At 41.6% G+C, this 19467-nt stretch overlaps 1 protein-coding gene across 1 annotated transcript in view; it reads right to left on the bottom strand.

The window, feature by feature from the left end:
* Window positions 1-14166, bottom strand: part of NXPH2 (neurexophilin 2) — a 39154-nt gene extending 24988 nt beyond the window's left edge. The window contains exon 1 of the mRNA XM_030488539.1: window positions 13913-14166. Coding sequence (XP_030344399.1) covers window positions 13913-13966 — 54 coding nt within the window. The 5' untranslated portion in view covers window positions 13967-14166. The remainder of the gene's footprint in view (window positions 1-13912) is intronic.
* Window positions 14167-19467: the final 5301 nt, after the last annotated feature.

Here is a 19467-nt window from a genome sequence, read left to right as displayed (position 1 = left end):
TCCAGGGTCAATAATTCTATACTTGGAGCCTTCTCTGAACCAATTTGTCTGTACTTCAGATAGGCACGCACCTTGATGTTTCTAACCAAATTGATGAATTTCTCCCACACGTTTATTGTTCTTATTTCTGACTACTGCAAGAAAAAACAGCACCTTGTCTTGCTCTTAATGGAAAATTTATCTATTACAGATGATGACTTGAACGAGAAGCAAGTGGTGGTTCCAAGTAAAAGCACTATTTTACAGTCTACTCTAAATGTATTTCTTTCAGGAATAAGAAATCTGAAGCAATATCAGGTTTACAGCAACAGAACATGGGAATAGCATCTTTCAACAGAAGCTTTTCTTACACACTGACGGCTACAAAGGTCGTCACTGTTTGCAAAGAAACATGTCACTTGGGAATTTTTTCTTTAATCAAACATTAGAAACTGAGCAAAATATTTTGGTATACAATCTGTTTATGTGTAATTCCTGCTATTTTTCTTTACAGCCACTACTGTATTTACTCAGAGCACTGATGTGTGCTCAGCTCTGTAAGCAAAGCAGAAGGTACTCCCAAAGAGCTTGTAATGGAAGTAATACGGCAGGGAGATTGGTAATGTTTCTAGCTAGATACAAGAATGTTCTGTCTGAGCTTTGAGCTAATCAAAACCTTTTAACTGCACTCATCTTTTTGGTGGTATGCTCATTAACTTGTGCACAGTGCTAATGTAGTCACATAGTTGACATCTTCAGAACACACACATAGCATCCACATAGTCCCATCCTCACAGGCTGACTGCTGATGTCCATTAAAAAACCCAAGCTACCCAGATAAGCTGGCCAGAGATGCATAAAAAGATCTGGTAGTGAAAGCATTGCAGTTTGAAGTAGAAAAGATATTCCAAGAGAATTATCAGAATATAGTGTTTTTCTACTGAATCTAGTCCATTTTCTTCATGTGCAAAATTGCCAAATTCTGCAAGAGACCTCTATGCTTAGTTGGTATCTTTTAACCCTAATTATATGGGTCTCCACTCCAAATATCTTTCCATTAAGATGTTCTGTGAAAACCAATGGGGGGATAGAGGGGAGGGGGTGTCAGGAATGGCAATGGATGCAAGTTACTCCAAACATGCATGACCAGTAGAAAAAGATCAATAAAGAGGCAAAACATGCCTTGACTCACAATGCTAACATTGTAGTTCTTTGAGGAAAAGGTCCCAAGAACAGGCAAATACTGCAGCATAAAGCAAAGTGTCTCAAGAGTGACAGAAAAGAAGATAACTACACATAACAGGAAGGAATTAGGAAAACTTTGTGTATAATATTAGGAAAAACTTACTAAACAATATCACACTGTCAGCTGTGAAACTTCCTAGGGATTATCATGGGAACCTAAGGAAGAATACTAGGAAGCGCTCAGTATGAGCAACAGTACATCACAGGAAGATATTGGGTAGCTTTTCCTGGTATACATCTGCTAAAACAAACCAACCAACCAAAAAAACACAACACAACCAAAGAATGGGGAGAGCGAGAGACACAAAGTATAGTTTTTCCACAGGTTCATAACAGATGCCTAGGTTCTAAGTCTATAATCTCTAAAACCATACTGTAAGACACATGACCCGAGTAGTCCTTATGCTTTAAGAAGGCAAACTGCCTTTAGTTTGTTTCGGAGCATGCCTCTCCGAGCACCTGAGATCCTAATCCATGTATGGGCTCTCCTGGGATACAAATCTAGGCATTCCTTCATTGATTTCTGTTGAAGGATCCAATTCAGGATGTGGTTTTCATACACCTTTGAGTAAGGTCAGAGAAAGAGTTAAAAATGCTCGCAATGATGCCTCCACCACTTTTTATTTTAGTTTAGTTTTTAGGGGGTTTTGTTGGAATTTTTTTTTTTTTTTTGGTCTAGTGTCTCCTTACGGAAGGAAGTACATCTTCTGGTAGGTGTGCAAGAAAGTCAGTTTCCTACTTCCACTAAATTCTAACATACCTATCCCACCTCCTGAAAAAAAAAAAAAAAAAAAACCACAACAAAACACAAAAACACCCCAAGAAAAACACTAAACCAAAAAATAATACCCCCCCCGCAAAAAAAACCCAAACAAAAACAAAAAACAGAGAAACCCAACAAAAACCAAAAAACCACCACCAAAACCCAAAACAATTTTGTACTTAATCTGTTTCTTCCTCCAAAAAGGTAGATCCAAGCAGCTTTCAGTCCCTTTGGGGACATGGACTGAGCACCCTCCTGTCTAATACTCTCTATCTTGATAAATATGATACTTTCTTGAGAGATGCAGGCTAGCTTTCCCTTCTGCTACCCTAATTAGGGGATAAGTGCTGACTTACCTGCACAGAGAGAATGGAGATATTATTATCACCTATTAAAAGCTGTTCTACCTTAGGCTAACCTGCTTTCCTTAAAAAGCCCATGAGTCTAAGCGAAAGAAGGCATCTTGCAACCCAGAGGAAGGCTCTGAAGTTTCTAAAAAGGTTACATTTTACGCTACTGCTCCTTTCTTCTCAGGACCTTGCTAGGTATCTCCCCTCCTTCTGTGTGGGGAGCTTGCTGAACATGATTCTCAGGCACCATATGCAACTGCAGGTGTTTATTCTAAGCTGTGATATAGATCACTTCTGTACTAAGCTTTTAATGATTTTGAATTTTCCGGAAACATAGGAAAAATCCTGACCATATTTAGTTGTTATACTGAAGAAATTAAAAAGAAAAACCAGCCAAACAAAAACCAAACAAACCCACAAAAGGCCTTTATTTGCGTAGGTTTTCTTGGCCCACTAATATTGATTACTACAACTTTCCCAGTTGAGTATTTTGAAGAGGAGCCTGAACCAAATGAATTATACAGCAAGTAAGGAAAGAGTCAAACCTCTTTTATAGCCTCTACATATCTATACAACAACCACCAAACCCTTGAAATGTGACCATCCTTGGAGGTCCTGGTGAACTTCTGACTGGGATGCAGGCGTGTTTTGGCTTTCAGACTCATTTCTGGTTTAAACATTACTTTAGCCCTTTTCCTAAGAAAATCAGGCTTCCTATGACACTGTTGCCCATCAGCTGTATGTCAGTCCCACTCAAGTAACTGTTCAACCATTCCGTGCACTTCAATTGGATCTGACAGAGTTGGTGATCTCAAGGATAATTAGATTTCTATTAAATAACTGCAGTGGGTAAGACAGAAATAGGGGCATAGGGCACATACTCATAGTAGAGCAAGTTTTATTAATACCTGCTCACAGACGAGTTTATCTCAATATTCCCTCAGTGCACAGGAGGATATTAGCATCACTGGTACAGGATAAGTCACTTAAGTGACTACTGGTTTGTGTTATGAGAACTACAGTTTTAACATCTAAATAGAACATACAGTTGAATCTCCTTCGCAGTTACCAGCCTTATGGACATTGATTACAAGTATATCTAGTAGTTAATCTGAACTGGACAAGACGATGCCATTCATCAAAACACAGGAAAGATACACCAAAATTTGTATTTTTCAACGTATTAATCCTGTTATCCCACCAAAAATATAGCTGTGGTGTTCATTGAAAGAATACGGCAAACTCACCAGGCGGCAAATCTCTGCAGAAAGGTATTCTCAGTCATCATAAATACAAAGTTAGCCATTTTAAATCCATTCCTTTCCCCCTAGTGTTCAACATTTAGTATAAAAAACAGCAACGCTGAACCTTCAATCTAAGCAAGCAGAGTAACCGATCCTACCCAACAGCCATAAAAACGTTTTGTTAAACAAAATGAGGAGTCTGAAATCGCTAGTCACAGCAGTGCTAGGCTGTCCACTGCTGATAATACACAGATCATGCATATCTGAATAAAAGGATTATGGGGTGAATACCATAAAATGGATCCGAGTATGAGGTATGTCAAGTTTTTTCATTCTTACATTTACAGGCATGTCATTTACTTTAAATCAAATAGATCCCAACTCAACAATGAATTTATTCTCCTGTCAGACACTCAACTACCTGGGTATTATTTTAAGCTAGCTTCAGTTAGGTGCCAGGAACTGGATACTGGAGTTTTAGTGAGATGAAAAATAAGAGGAGGCTTGAAGAGTGAGCTGGATGAGAATGGCTCCCCCACTTTTTTAGAATGTTAAGGAAAAATATCAGCTGTGGTTTCACCACAACTTCTGTACAAAAAGAAATATGGGATTTGAGGCTCTAGGGGGAAGGAGGGAAACCATAAAAACAAAAATCCTTCTCTGACCCTAGAATGCTAACGTGGTAGAAATGCAGCTTGTTGTATTTCTTGGTCTTGATCTAAATTTTACACACCTGAGCTCACTGTCACAGCAAGACCTTGATAGGGAGAGGGTGTCAGAAGGGAAATATATGGTTCATAGAGAACTAGTGCACTGTCTATAGAATTTGCAGTTCTGTAAAACTTGCTTCTTAAAAACAAAAAGTGTGACAGTCCCCAGCTCATGTTCTACATGTCCTAGTCTTGTGCTACAATAATGGCTACCCACTCAGATTTTGCTGTGTCACAAATGAGTTAAAACTGGACATTTTTAAATAGCAACAGCCTAGGAGTATGGCATATAACCTAGGACTCAAAGCTGATAAAGCCTTTGAATTGATCTGCTACTAGAGAGCTTGGACAGGTAGCTGTCAGCAAGGAGTGAACTATGATCACTAATAGATTCTGGAATTATTTATCCCAGACTTGTTTCCTGTACAAAAACAGTGCATTTTGTTTTAAATTAAAAACAAAACAAAAAAACCCACAAAAAAAACCCCAACACCAAACAAAACAAAAAACCCCCAAGTGAATAAATCTGAGCAGTAGAAAGGAAGTCTTTTTACCTGCTCCTGGCCATTGTACTTTGGATTAGGTGGGCATCTCCAGGAGGAAGAAGCAAGCAAGGAAGATGCTGCTTCTCCCAGAGGAACTGAGCAGCCCTTCCTTGGAAAAGGCCTTAGGAGGACAGAGCGGGGAGAAAAAGAGAAAAAGAGGAGGCAAGCAGGCAGATCATGGCAGAATGCAGCTTAGAAAAGCTCCCTGGAGGGCCAGAAACTTCCTTACAGCAGAGAGCAGACTCAAGCCAGGGGAACGCAAAGATGACTTATGGTCATTCAGCACAGAAGACAGTGCAGTTTGTTTCAAAATTAACTCAAAAATTGAGGTTTCCAGTACTGGAAGACATTCAATGACTGGTTCAGCAGAGGGATAGAGCAGAATCTGGCATACAACTGCAGCTGCATCGCAGGATTTGTCCCAACCCAGTAAGGAGTTTGACATCAGTCTTTTCCTTGCCTTGAATGATGACAGAATTGAAATTAGCAATGTACAAAATTTAATCTGTTTTAAAAGGAAGCGAGGTGTAATTCAGTAAGCAACTGTCACATAGAAGTGTTTCAATCATCTAACTTAAAGTGGTCCAGGCTAACGCACCTGATAACTCTTCAGTGGTGCCACAGCAACAGAAGTAACATTATCTACCACACATCTTTCCACAAAGCTGATTACCATTTTGTTAGTTTAATGAGCGGAAAACAATGCAGGCTTTAGCCTTCTCTCCTGCACATTGTTGCTCAAGAAACTGAAGGACTGGGCTTCGCTCCTCCCTTGCTCCACATCATCTCACTCTGAAAATGTCCCTGTCACTGACCAATTAAGATCAGATTCAGTAGCTCTTTTCTGCAGCTACAGTGCTTTAATCTTTAAAAAAATAATTTAGAAGATTGAAGTTTCACTTTTAACTCAAGATACTGCTTCCCAACATCTTTCTTATTATTTCTGAATATCTTAAAGATATTTTTATTTGCTTTTAAACCAAGGAGGCTCCAAACTAAAAGCACATTTTAAGAATCCACAACAGAATAAAGTAAAAGAGGAATATTCTGTAATTACCCCCAAACTGAACACCAAAATCTGTGAAATAAGGAGTTTAGTTTTTCACATGCAATACACAATTCCTGGCACATGGGAATACACATCTACATGGCCTACAACCAGCAGTTGTACAGTTTCTCCTGCATTTAAATCTGGAGGCTGTTTAGATATATTTAGGTTTAAATCTTGCCAATCTGGTCTCTTAGAAAGATTTAGTGGCACTGACTTGCGCTTTATTTGACTTCCAGACGGGGTTGAACCCCATGAACCAGGGAATACATTGGAGTTTCTACGCGCCCATGTAGACCACAGCCTCATAATGCAACCCCTGCCCTGTAGTATATGAAATAAATATCTTATTACTACACTTTGTCCTGAATTTATATTAAAATATATTGTAAAGATATTCAGGAAGGCATTTTATGTTTTCCTCCTCAAAGGCATCGGTTGAAAAAAATCCCACTTCCAAATTCTCTCCAGTGGGATGAGAGAAAGGAAGATGGATTTTCCACAAGGAAATTCCCTACAGCAGAAAGGATCCACCACAGCCTCTCACACGCAGAACTTGGTGTTACTGTAGGAATATTCCTTGCCACTGTTGGTCTGTCTGTCCCTCTCCTGCAGTAACTGCTCAGGCTCATTCCACCTGCCCATTGGGCTGTTTTATTTCCACCATCTTCCTCCCTCTCATCTTCACCTCGTATTCCCACAGCAGACTCCAAGTTCTTCTTTTTCCTCAGGTCAGCCTCAAGCACAGGCAGCTCCTTCTCCATCAGAACCATAAAATGCCCTTAAATATATATAATAACAAAACAAATATAGAAGCATTTCTATGCATGGTGTTTTATCTTCCTAGATAATGGGTACAGCAAGATGAAATTAAGGTTGTGCATTACACTGGTAATGCACGATATTAGAAATACCTGGTCATCATCAAAACCAAGTACCAAGTCAGGAATTCTCAACTGATCATAAACATAAACCAAACATGCTGGATCTGGAGAATCAGAATTAGGGCATTTGAAGTAGCCTCAACTCTGCACTGTAATGACACAATAACCATAACTGTCTCAGTGCACATAAAAAATTATTTTAGAGATATTAGTTTCTTAGTTTGATTTTTTTATTTCTCCCTATTCTTTCATTTTCACTTCCCTGCTAGTAACAGCTTCTATTACTACCAATCATTTGGAACAAAGAGAAAACCTATCTCAAGAACTACAGCTCCTACAGCTCTTTAATTCTATCTTAAATTACAGTTAAGTCGTTCAAATTCTGTATTTACAGTAGTGCTGCCATTCCAGGGAGAGGAGAGCATCACACCAGCACTAAAATCTCTGCTGCAAGGACGAAACTACATAATCTTAACTGTGGACCCATCTTCACAGCTCTTTATTTCTTTTTCACTCTTATTTCATTGAGCCTCTTTGTTAACTGAGACTAAGCTTATAGCTGACACAGGACACCAACCCCCAGGGAAATTCCCTACAGGAAATGAATGAACACTGTTTTCAAAGTCCTGACCTACAGACCTCATAGGTTTTGTGCGAGATTCATCCAGAAACTCATCCACCCTCTGTCTCACCTCTTGCTCAGCTGGCAGAGTGCTGACATCTCCCATATTTCTGCACAGGACCCAGAGCTTTTACAGCATTCCAAGTGCCTGGTATGCAGAGCCTGGGAGCAGGTGAACATTAGGGCTCCAGCCTGTGCTCCGTGCTGGGAGGAGTCCTGCTGCAAGGTGCAGTCTCCTGGACTGCAGCTTTATGCTGAGGGTCCTCCATCAGTTCATTTAACGCAGGGAGCACCCCCAGTGCATGACCCGATGTGTGGGCACAATGGTGTTGCATGACTCTGCACAGATGTTAGCACATTTTCAGTGCTACAACAGTACAGTAATAGCATGTGAAGTATGAAGAACAATGAAACAGACGACAAATAGGATGAATATAGATAAGAATATAAGAGTAAACCTGCAAGTGTGAAAAGTACTAAACTGGGGGTAAGGGATTCTAAGAATGTGAAACATGATTCTCATGGATGAGTGATGCTCTGCTGAAAGCAGAACCTACCTAGCAGGTCCACCCGTCATTTTCCTTAACTCTGATTGTTTCTTTAACTAACTAAACAACATAAACTACATCCACAAACATGGTGGGAAATTGAGAGAATGAAAACAGAATGGGAACAATGAATGGGGTTAAGGAAACATATACAAGCATACTTAAGATTTGAGGTGAAAGGCCAAAGCTGCCCCAGAGTAGGATGTTTGGAAATCAAATTCAAGATGAACTTGTAAGAGTCATGTGAAAGGGAGCTTCCACTCTTTTTTCCAGTTCTGCTAGACGTGATCCAGTTCTGCAAGATTTGATCTAGTAAAAATTTCAAGGCCAGTATTTTTGCTCTATAATGGGTATACTGAAGTAAAGAGGTGGGCAAAAATCAGGACTAGAAGGCAGATTAACAGAGCAAATGCACTGTCCTTTGAAGTACATGTGCTTTTAAATAGTCACTTATCACAGCAATTTTGTGATAAAGGCAAAAAATTCTTCCCTTTTCCTCGCTGCATTTGGTTTTGATACGTTGACAAGTATGTGGTGAAAGACTCAAAGTTTCCCCGAGCACCAGAACAGTTCTGCTCTTTCTGATGAAGATTTAATCCAACAGGGGCTGGAACCTAAGCCTATGGAATTACAGCTTTTGTCTTCAAACCATTCAGCATACAATAGGGCTGATCTTTCCTTATTGCAGCTATTTACCAAGAACTACCATGTCTTATTCCATACGTGTGCCAAACACGGGTTAACACCTCACCCAGTGATCACAAGCTAAGCGCTGGCACCCCAGGTGAGGGTTACTGCCCAGTGCTTATTTCCCATGCTATGCCAGAGTACCTCTTGCTTCTCATATGTTTTTGGTTTTGAAGTGTTGACTTTCAACAGTATAGGAGGAATTTGGGGCACCTATAGCAGAGCTGTACCTCTCCGATGTCCTGAATGTCCAGACCAGTGAGTGGTTTCTGCTGTTCCCTTTCAACTCACATGCCCAAATTCCCTTCTTGCAGAAACCAAGGCTCAAAATGCAAAACAGAAAGCTGGGACCGATCAGCACATCCCAATTTGGTTTTGGGCTCCATTGATCTTTGTTTTACTTCCCCATCATTTACACTGCACTACCAGTAACAAGAAGTACCTACAGCACATCTGACATGTAGCTTTCAACATGCTTTACAATGGCAGAAAAATACCTTCCATGTTACAGATGGAAAGAGTGAGATTTGAATTTTATGTGCCCTGTGTTAGGGAAGCCTGGAGTATCTTGTGGTCTGTTGGATATCAGTCAAACAGACTTGCTGTACAGATTTTAAATAGGGTCTATAACCTTTCTATGCCCCCAGACAACCTACAAATAAACAGAAAAATATCAGTCAACGATTCCACAGAATTAGGCCAAAAGACGTGATGTAAGGGCAAGCCGAGTTGCATGTGAACACCCTATGTAAACTATACCTAGCCTCATCCACGTTAAGACATAACTTCTTATTCAGGATAATAAATTCTTGAACTGCTAAAACCAGTGTCTGTTGAGCTGTCTTCAACTTCAAACTGCCTGCATTCCTTGGGTTACTTATATTACTTTATTATTCTAGAATGAGATGTAGGTTTACAATGCCTACAGCATCAAGAAAAATACCAAAATAAATCAAATGAAATCTTGGGCCCAATATATTTCATGTCAAAGTTCTCCCTGAAATTAAGGGGGATGAAATTTCATCTGCATGCTTCAAGATGACTAGAGGGAAGCATTTACCTTTCCAAAGGAGAGTTGAGAGTTTTGCATGGTGCCTATTTCTGATTCTCACTGCAAGGGCATGTTACACAGACCACGTTTGCAAGGCTACGGAGACAAAATTAAAGTAGCCAGGAGGAACATACCTCTGCATTCCTATGCCTCGCATGGTATACATGTTTTAAATGGAAATGCAGCTTTATCTCAGTTTTCAAGCTATTTCTGCTTATGAAGCAATGTCATATACTTTAGCAAGTTATAAATATTTTTTTCAGCTGAAGTTGTTAAGAACCTCAAATTCCGTTAATAAAACAAAACCCCTCTAAAAATTTTGGCTTGTCTGACAAATTGCTTTGTGCTAAAAACTTCAGCCCTTGAAAAGTCCACAACAAACAATCTGTCATTGAATTTCACTCATGTCAAATGCTATACTTCAGTCTTGGTGGAGAAAAAACTTAAAATAACATTGTTTGGGTTTTGGTTGTTCCACCATCATCACACACCCCCCCCCCCAGTTATTCATCGTCTATAGAAACACTACTGAGAAAAAAAAAAAAACTGCTTTTAAGGGTTTGTAAAAGAATTGATTCCCAGTTTTCTAACATGGTTACAACTCTGCCCAATTGATAACATTTGAAAGGAGTTTCTTGGTGGGAATGCTGATGCAACTATAGGCGCAAGAAAATGCTGTTGTAATCCTTTCTTGATTTCAGATTGCGAAGATGCAAGAATAAACTAACAGTTAAGGTGCCTGGTTATCCTACGGAACCACAGATCCTGTCTGTGAGTGTTTGTAACTGCCAAGACAAAGGGAAAGTAGTGGCTATAGTAGCTGTCTCTAGCAAAAGCAAACTCTGCTTCTTGATTGAAAACATACACAGACCTTTCCCCCCTGCCCTCTTCTTTCTTAAAGGGAGAAATTTCATACATTTTGAAGATCCCATATGAACTACTTTAAAAAACGTTACGAAATGTGACATTTTAAAAGGTGCAAATTAATAGCACAAAAAGAAAGTAATGGATTCTGATAGCGGAGGGGTTTTCTTTTTGGTTTGGGGTTTTTGTGGGGGTTTTTTTTGTTTGTTTTCTTAGTTGGTTTTGGGGGGTTTTTTTAAACCAAGATTTCTTTAAAATGATAAGTAATATTCCCAGGGATGCAGCAGAAGCCGCCCTCCTTTTAAGGCATTAAAGCTAACTTAACAAACACTAGCAGGCATATTACAAACCATATAATCCTAATACTTCAGTCTTTTCAATTCCCAACATGTAGAACTCCATTATTTATAAAGAGCTAAGTAACAAGACATTCAGCAATTATGTGACAATTGAAAGAGCTTACAGAAAATTAATAGCAAAGCAAGAGTACCTACTAATGATGACACAATACAACAATTTTTGGACTTCTTATTGCTAACAGCCCAGACAAGTACTGCCTATGCATTGTAAGTTATTGTTTCCATCTATATTGACAATATAATGTAAACATGACTTTGAACACTAATGCATTTTTACAGAAGTTAGCACCTTAACCTGACTCAATAGCAGGTTTTCTTACTGTTTAATATACCCAAATATGCAGAGTAGTCTAAGGAATGTGTATGCGCTTACGCTGCATGCATACTTGTACGCCACCCATTAATCAAAATAATAATCCAGGAATATGCTACAGAAATGCATCCACACTCTATTAAGTACTAAACATGAACTTCTGATTGGTCAGTATTAGATACAGCACATAAACAACCACCTAACTAACACTGCTTTCCGAAATTCAGTGAGATGGTCTGACATAATCCTCAGCATCTCCTCAAATTTGTTAAGTTTCACATGGGTTTTATCCTATATTTATGCATCTTTAAGAAGCAGGTAAGTAGATAGCACACTTCAGTACTTGAAAGCCGAGCACACGCTTGAAGTTAAATCTAGCAAAAAAATAAATGAAGTACTTCTACCTTTGCTAAAATACAGTGCCAAAGTATTTTGTATTCCAAAATCTCCAGTTTCATAAAAATTTAAGATTGCGCCATCAGGAAGGGTTTAATTTCTGTACTGCAACACTGAAACCCATACTTGTTTTCTTTCTCGGCCGAAACACTGAGCCTTTAGTGTTGTGTTAATTTTAATGTCAATCTTCAGTTAAACCAAAGAAAACCAAAATAACTGAACAAGCAAAACAAACCGAAACAAAAAATTAATTGAGATTTAGTACCACCAATGCCTGCCTGCTAAAACTGCTAATTACATTCCAGAAGCCACCAGTCCCTCCAAATACTGGCCAGAGAACAAAGAATAGCAGAGACTTGTATTCAATGTGTTACCACCAGCATCAAGTATTTCTCAACTCAATTTATAATAAGCTGTAACTTTAATCGGATGTTAACCAGGTATTCTGATATTAGTATGCCAAAATGCATTTACACAAGCTTTTAATACTAATCTATTACTAAAAGGTATACCTAAAATGCCTCCAAAATATCACCCATTCTCACGTTGCTTTAATTTATAATTTCAACTAATTTATGTAAGCCATAAAACTAATTGGCTCTAAAACTTTACCAGTTTGTATATAAGGAACACAGAAAATATGAATACCCCAGTGTGAGCTGAATGCCACGTCCACCTGAAAACCTGCACTGACTATGCATGATTATTTATCTTAATTCAAGACAGCAACTTTGCTTTTTTAGTCTGCCTTCACCCAAGGCACGTAAAACCACAGCGAGCAACTTCCCAACATCATCAATAAAACATCATGTAACAAACCCGATGCCTGTTGATGGGTTCAATCAATCCCTTTGATATCTGTTTAAAATAAGTAAAAAGGAGAGTGTGAGAGAGGTTGTAGGTGCGAGGAAGAGAGGTTTTATTTAGTTCTCTTTGCTCAACAACTTTGCAATCCATTTTCTGCTTTCCTTTCCCATCTCTCACCCCTGCGCGTTGTTTAGCTGAAAATCGGGCTGTGAGAATGTGGAGAGTGTAAACAGCCTTTTATTGTCCAAAAGGATAGGAGTGTGAAAGCAATGGGTACCTTATCGCAGGACTGCAGCTCGCTACTCCATTGCTGTGATAAACCGCTGGAGCAAAAAACATTACACGACAAGCACAAGCCGAAACCGGATTAGAATTTGACATAAGCTTCCTCAAAAACTAATCAATCAACTCACACTGTAATATTAGACTCCAGTTCTTAAGCAGGGTGTTTAATCCCTTCAAGGTTTATTACACACTCCCTACTGACTACAGTGACAAACTTTCAAATACTTTCAGCCGGGGAAGAGAGGCACAACTTTTGCAGCACGAATCGGAGGGGACTAAAACCAAAACTTCCCCCCACCCCCCACGTAACTTCGAATTAACGTTTTAAAAACACTAGTTAAAGCGAAGATTGCCAAACCTTTTTGCAAATACAGGTTTTCCTCTTTTTAAACCTCTCCCACCGCGTTACCACGAGCATTAGGACCATTTTTCTACCACTGACACCCCACAAGCCGGCAGTTTCTGACTCGAGGGGGGAAGCCGGGCTCCGCGTTCCCGACTCCGGCCGCGCACCTCGCTGTCCTTCCCTCCCCGACACAGCTCCGGGGTCCCAAACTCTACATTTCACCTTGCCGCCACGTCAGTCCCAAATCCCCCGCTGCACGTAAAGGCACATGTAGCGCAATAGAGGCGTGTGTACTGCTACCGTCTGGAGTAAAAATTAGCAGCCCCCGTCGCCCGCGCTGCAGCAAGCCGAAACTAACGGGGGAGCTTCCGAAGCGCGGGTGACTCGACCTACACAGCCCATTATGTCATCCACGCGAAGAGAGGCACCTGAGGCCAACAGAAAACTTTTCCGGAGCGGGCAGGTTTGGGTGGTACTCGGCACCCGCCCGCCCGCCGTGCCCGGCCCCGCGGTGGCTCCCGGCGCATCCCGGCTGCCGGGGCCGCTCTTCGCCCGGGTACCTGCGTGCCCCGCCATCCCAAACAAACCCGCCGAGCGGCAAACGCGCGGAAAAGCACGGACGCGCTTAAGACATATATATATATGTATATAGGTGTATACACACACATTAAAAAAAAAAAAAGAAATAAGAATCGATGTCGTGCTGTGGGAAGCTACCCACTGTCGCGGTGCGCGCTGCCCAGAGCCAGCCCTGCCTTTGCCTCCAGAGCAGCCCGCGTCTGCGGCCCACACCGGCGGGAAGGGAGCCGGTTCCCTCGAAGTCCTGCGGCGGGGACCGGAACGGGGCCGCGGGGAAGGAGACTTACGAGCTGGAGGACGCCCTGGACGACGACGAGGGGCAGGGGCCGCAGGTGCACCATCCTGGCTGCCGGTCTAGGAGGCGACTCCCCCCGCGCGGGTCTCGCACATCTCCGCTGCGGGGAGCGGGGGGGCCGGGCTGAGCGCAGGGACACGCCGCCCCGCTTGTCCCCCCTCACGGGGCGCTGGCAGGCAACGGCGAGACCCCGGCACTGCCACGCCGCTCCGCGCGGCGCCGCTCAGCTCCGCGGGCGGCCATGGCGGGCAGGAGGCGGGAAAAAGGAGGCGGCGGTGGCGGCGCTGCCGGGCCGGGTGGCCTCGGCAGCCCCCGCGGGGCGCAGGGGGAACCCCTCACAGCCTGCCACGGACCGGCGGTGCAGCAGCATGCCGGTGGTGCGAGCCCACCGCCCTGCTGTTTGCCATGGTCCCGCCGGAGCGAAGGAGCCGCCCGGCCAGACCAAAGTTGAAAACCACACCAGGAAGTGCACAGCGAACGGCGCGCCCCCACCGAGCGCTAACGAGACCCCGCTGCCCCAGGCGGGGCGCCCCTCACGGGAAGTTTAAAGGCGCGGCCGCCCCTCCTCCGCCTGCAGCCACCACCTGGTTCAGAGGGGAATGGCGGCCCTCGGGAGTAGAGCCCGAGCTTGCCGCTGAGGGAAGCGACCCTGGTGCTGCCCCCTCCTCAGGGAGCCATCGCTGCCCGGCCCTGCCGCCGGCCTCTTGCGCTGGTGCAAAAGGAGAGACAGGTGAAGAGTTTCACTTGATGTGTCCCTTTCCCAGTCCCGCTTTTATAGGAAAACTGCTATGACCGCTCTGTTTCACAAGGGTGGGTCTGCCCTCCCACCCCCGGCACCCACACACTGTGGTCCTTGCGGGGAAACTTAACGAGTTTCTTCTGCCCAGCTGTGAGGGAGGAGGCATAGCGGGTCAGGGGTGTGGGGTCCGGATGCGGCCCTCCGCCTGCCCGGGGGCACCACATGCCTGTGGCCCTGAGCGGTGCCGGGGACAGGGTCAAGCTCAGGTGGGCTCCTCGTGTGGGGCTTGAGCTGCGTAGGGCAGTGGGTTGTAAGTGGTGCTGCTGGAGACATGGGGTATGCCGGGCCTGGTAAACGGCAGCCGAGTGTGCTGGGAGCCTGAGGGCTGGAGAATTCGGCTTCAAAGAAGTCGCTCTGGGGTTATGTCCATTTAATAACATAAATTAATGAATACATTCCGGACCTGCTTTTGAGATGGGCATGAGCAGCCTGAAAATTTCATTCCTGTGCTTTCGAGCTGCAGGAGTGACCACCTTGTAATGCAGCAGCCTTGAAAGGGGAGATACAGTTCTGAGAGCAGGAGGGCAGGACCTGTCGGAAACCGGCCATGTTTGCATGTGTGCCTAGAACCGAAGCGGTAGCGCCGTTAACAGGTACACCTGCATCCAGCCTGGCAGGGTGGGTGGTTGTTGGTCGGTAATTCACGTGAGATGTGATACACAAGCTCTCTGCCACTCAAGTGAAGGTAGTGGCATCAGTTTCCAAACCTTGCATGTCATTTGCAGATTAGTTTCCTCTTAATTCTTGGTTGCCCTATCTCCTCTTACTAGGCCTGTGTTCAGGTTACATTTTGACTGCCTTTGTATTTTCAACCACTAAAATGCCAGGGGAAACAGCTTTGCAAGACCTTTCATTGCAGTGGTGAGCAGCCATGATTTTACCAGATAGTGACTGCGGTTATTTAGCTGTTACATCCCACTGGTTCCTTTCCTAGCTCTGCTACTAGGGGTCCTGAAAAACACATCATGTGCGTGTGATCAAGCCACAAATTGTGTTCTCCTCTGAGTTCAGAAAAGATGCTTGATCTATGGCAAAGGAAAATACGTATAAACTGAGCAACTCTAAAATGGGTTCGTTTGAAGCAGATTCAGAGATTCAGAGAAAAAAAACAAAGTGATGATCACTGAGTCAATATAGTATAAAAAGTTTTTTTTGAAGTGTTTATTTTAATGTTCTTTAACCTGTTGTGCTACCATTTGATTTTATTTTTGATATAAAATGATCAGCATAAGATGTGTTAGGATTTTCCTATTAGAATTTAAATCCAAAAGATGTCTTCACATCCTGGGTGGAAAATAGTTAAATGCTGCTACACATATGTTTAGTATCAAAAAAAGATATTTTCTATGATACAGAAATTGTGTGTTTGCACGTGTGAATTACCCAGTTATTGGTCTAATGAAGCGCTCTGTTGAGCTGACCAAAGCTCTTGTATTAATACGAGACACATGGGTGTGAGTTTATCTTGTGCCGGGCTTGTCCTGCAATAGCGGTCCGGTCTTGGGTCCTCATAGTAAATGGAAACATCTTGAGTGCTATCTACTGCTCACAGGCGGTACTGCCTGCAAGTGCAGAATGAAGATTTTATTTCCTCATGACGAATTGCATTATGCAGCTGGGTGAAAACACTGTTATGCAATTAGTTAGAATTATGAAGACTAAATTTGGATGAAGTATTTAGATAGATCTTTTTTAAAATGAAAAGCTGTGCTCTATAAATTCAAAGAAAGCCGAATTTCTGTAACTGGCTTTTAATGGAACAATAGTGTTTAAACTAAAGTACTGTACTATCCTATTAAATACAAACAGACTCGATTTAAATGACATTAACTTTGTCACACGAGCTATCAGAATCTGGCCCTAAACCATACTTTTTCCAGATTAACTATCAGTAAATATTTGTTAAGCAGTTTGAAGATGAAAAGCACTGTGCACAATAAGTGATTATTGTCATTTGTATTACTTCCCAGAAAACCCATGGTAGTGTTGTTTAAGAACAGAACGTAGGGCCTTAGCTTTGCGTTCCCTTGCTTTGGCATGTTAGCATTTTCTTCAGATGTCATTTAAATGGGGAAGGGAAAATTTTCTGGTCTAATTTTAGGGCACAATAGCAAATAGTTGGTTCATCTCAGGAAATAACAGGAAGTAATCCTAATCTCTCTAGAAATGAATTCATGAGCTAGCTGTGGAAAAACTTAACTAAGAGCTCAGGGTTGTACTAAACCATCTTGGCTGCTGCAAGACAGTGAAAAATATCTGATTAACACATGATCTCTAATGCTTATGCACAAAGTTAATAGTAATCTTTATTTCTTTATCAAGGAATTTATAAGCACAAACAAGTAAAACCTGTAGTTAGCATCAAACCCATCTGTTAGTCAACCTCAATTTAATTCTTAAATCTCATTCCTCTGAGTTAACTTAGAACACTGACATCAACTATTGCTTGTCTTAGTCCTGAGACCCTTCACTCTGTTTCCAAATATTAGGAATGGCGGACTGGGAAGAGCTGCTGGTGTCATTCAGTCCATCTCCCTTGAGTGCAGGCAGTGAAGTGTTGGTTCTTTTTGGAAACTCTTCAAGATCCGTCTTTAAATTAGCTAGTCAGGAGTAGGGGGAATCCCACGCTGCATAAAGAATCCACTCCAAAAGTTCACTCCGCTTTCATTTGAAACCCTTCTAGTTCCCAGATTTACTGTATTTGATATTTGGGTTTATACACTTTTGTCCTTTTACAGTCGCTGCTTTATCTTAATGAGCTCCTCTTCCTCCTTCTGACAATGTGTAGCCCCAAAAATATAGAAGGTAAGATTCCTTCTCACATTTTATTAATTATGTGAGCCAGGCAGTCTCTCTCAGGCAGCAGCACTCCATTTCCTGTGTTAGTCTAGTAAAGCTTTTCTTTTATCTATTCCCATTAGAATTAATCTCTTTCAAATGTGGGTATGTGTCCAAATTTAGATGTTAGTAGTCTTGTGGAACATCATGAATGCCTAATCTGTCTCTGTTGGAAATACGTTCTCTGAAACAGTGTGTTATTGTATTTCCTTTTTCAAGAATATGTCACAATTATATTCTCTCTTTATTGTGCCGGTTGTTCCAACATGTTATCCAGGTCCTTTACACTACTGGCTGCCTACTGCGTCTGTGTCAGTGGCACATTTCAATAGCATGGTCCTAAATTTCATGCTGGAATTACGAATTAATTTATTGAATAGTAGTGGTCCCAAGATCAATCTTTGGTGAACCCTATTAGTTATTTCCTTCCAGACCCTGAATACAACCTGTTAAACCATATGTTACCCTTTTCACAACCTTTTCCTAATCACCTTCTCCAGCCTATCTTATTTTTTTCCACATGACATCCAGTCATGTTTTGATTGAAGTCCTGCTAGATGACTCTATTTAATTTGCCTGGAAAATTAGCAACCTAGTCAAAGGGAGGTAATATTAATCATCCTAGAATAATCTATACCTTTCTGGATAAAACAAACACACCAAAACAAACTCAAACCCAAACAAAAACCAAACAAAAACCAAACAAATTGATCGCATTTTCTGTTTAGCCATGTTTCCAAGCCCTTTTCTTCTTGCCTATTTCTAAAGCTTATGTTTGCTGATACTGCGTTCCTCTTCCTTTCCATGTTCTTAGGGATAAGAATTGCATTTGTTGTTCTACATATATATCATTCCTGATTTTACACATTTGTTACGAATCTTGTCTACCTGACTGGCAGTTTTCCACGTTGGTTATCTCAGAATTCTGGAATGAGGATGGCCTGCCACCCTTTCTGCATCTACGCTTGTCTGAACATATCAGCCTTTGTACTTCGGTTTTACTATGGGTGTTATAACTTCCACCTCCATTTTCTCCTGTCCTTTGTATTAGTTATATTTGCCCTAACATTCAGAACCTTCATTCATGTTGAACACTAAAGCAGGAGGTTCGTTTGAGGGTACGCCTAGACGATCTTTAGTTCTTTTTTCATTCAGGAGAGAGAATGCCTTCAGATTTCTTCTTTTCATATATGTTTATCTGAGGCTGAAGAATCTTGGCCACTTTTTCATGTGAATTTTAATGATTCTCACTTTATTACACTTTCTGACCTCTAATAAACATACTAGCTTTGATTATCAATATTTTGCCATGTTTTGCGGTCTGTGCTTATCTTTAAATATTAGATTTATTTCATCTAGTTAGGCCTAGCACACTTGGCACCGAGACATTAGGAACCTAAGTTGCAAGCCTGTTCTTATTTATCCATTAATTTAATTTTAACTATGTGAAGTTTTTTTCAAAAATCATTACAAGTTGATTTTCTGTGATTGGTTTCCCTAAATATCTTAGCTATACACTGAACAAATAAGCCTATTCCAGCTTCCCATTGTTTTGTATTCCAATACCTAATTGTTCTACTCCGGTCCATGCAGGAATTTTAGTAGCCTTGTTTCCCTGAGCAAGACTTGGCAAGCTGACATATTCTGACATATTTTGGTTTGTTCTCTCCTTATATGTAATGACTTTCATATAATTTTTAAATTTTGTCATTTTGTTCTCTGCAGCTGCATTAACAGCAGCACTTTATGTCTCTCTGCTATCCATCCTCTTACCTTCTCATTTTTCTTTATTCATAGTTCCCTTGTTTATCTGAGGTGCTCAGTTGTCTTTAAGTTGACCTGTAAACTTCGTGTGAAATGGAGATTGCCTTCCCAATGGAGTTTTCTATCAAATCGGTTAATTAGGGTTA

The sequence above is a fragment of the Strigops habroptila genome, chromosome 5, assembly GCF_004027225.2.
Source record: "Strigops habroptila isolate Jane chromosome 5, bStrHab1.2.pri, whole genome shotgun sequence".
NCBI classification, from domain to species: Eukaryota; Metazoa; Chordata; class Aves; order Psittaciformes; family Psittacidae; genus Strigops; species Strigops habroptila.
This window is presented reverse-complemented; position numbering and strand designations above follow the sequence as displayed.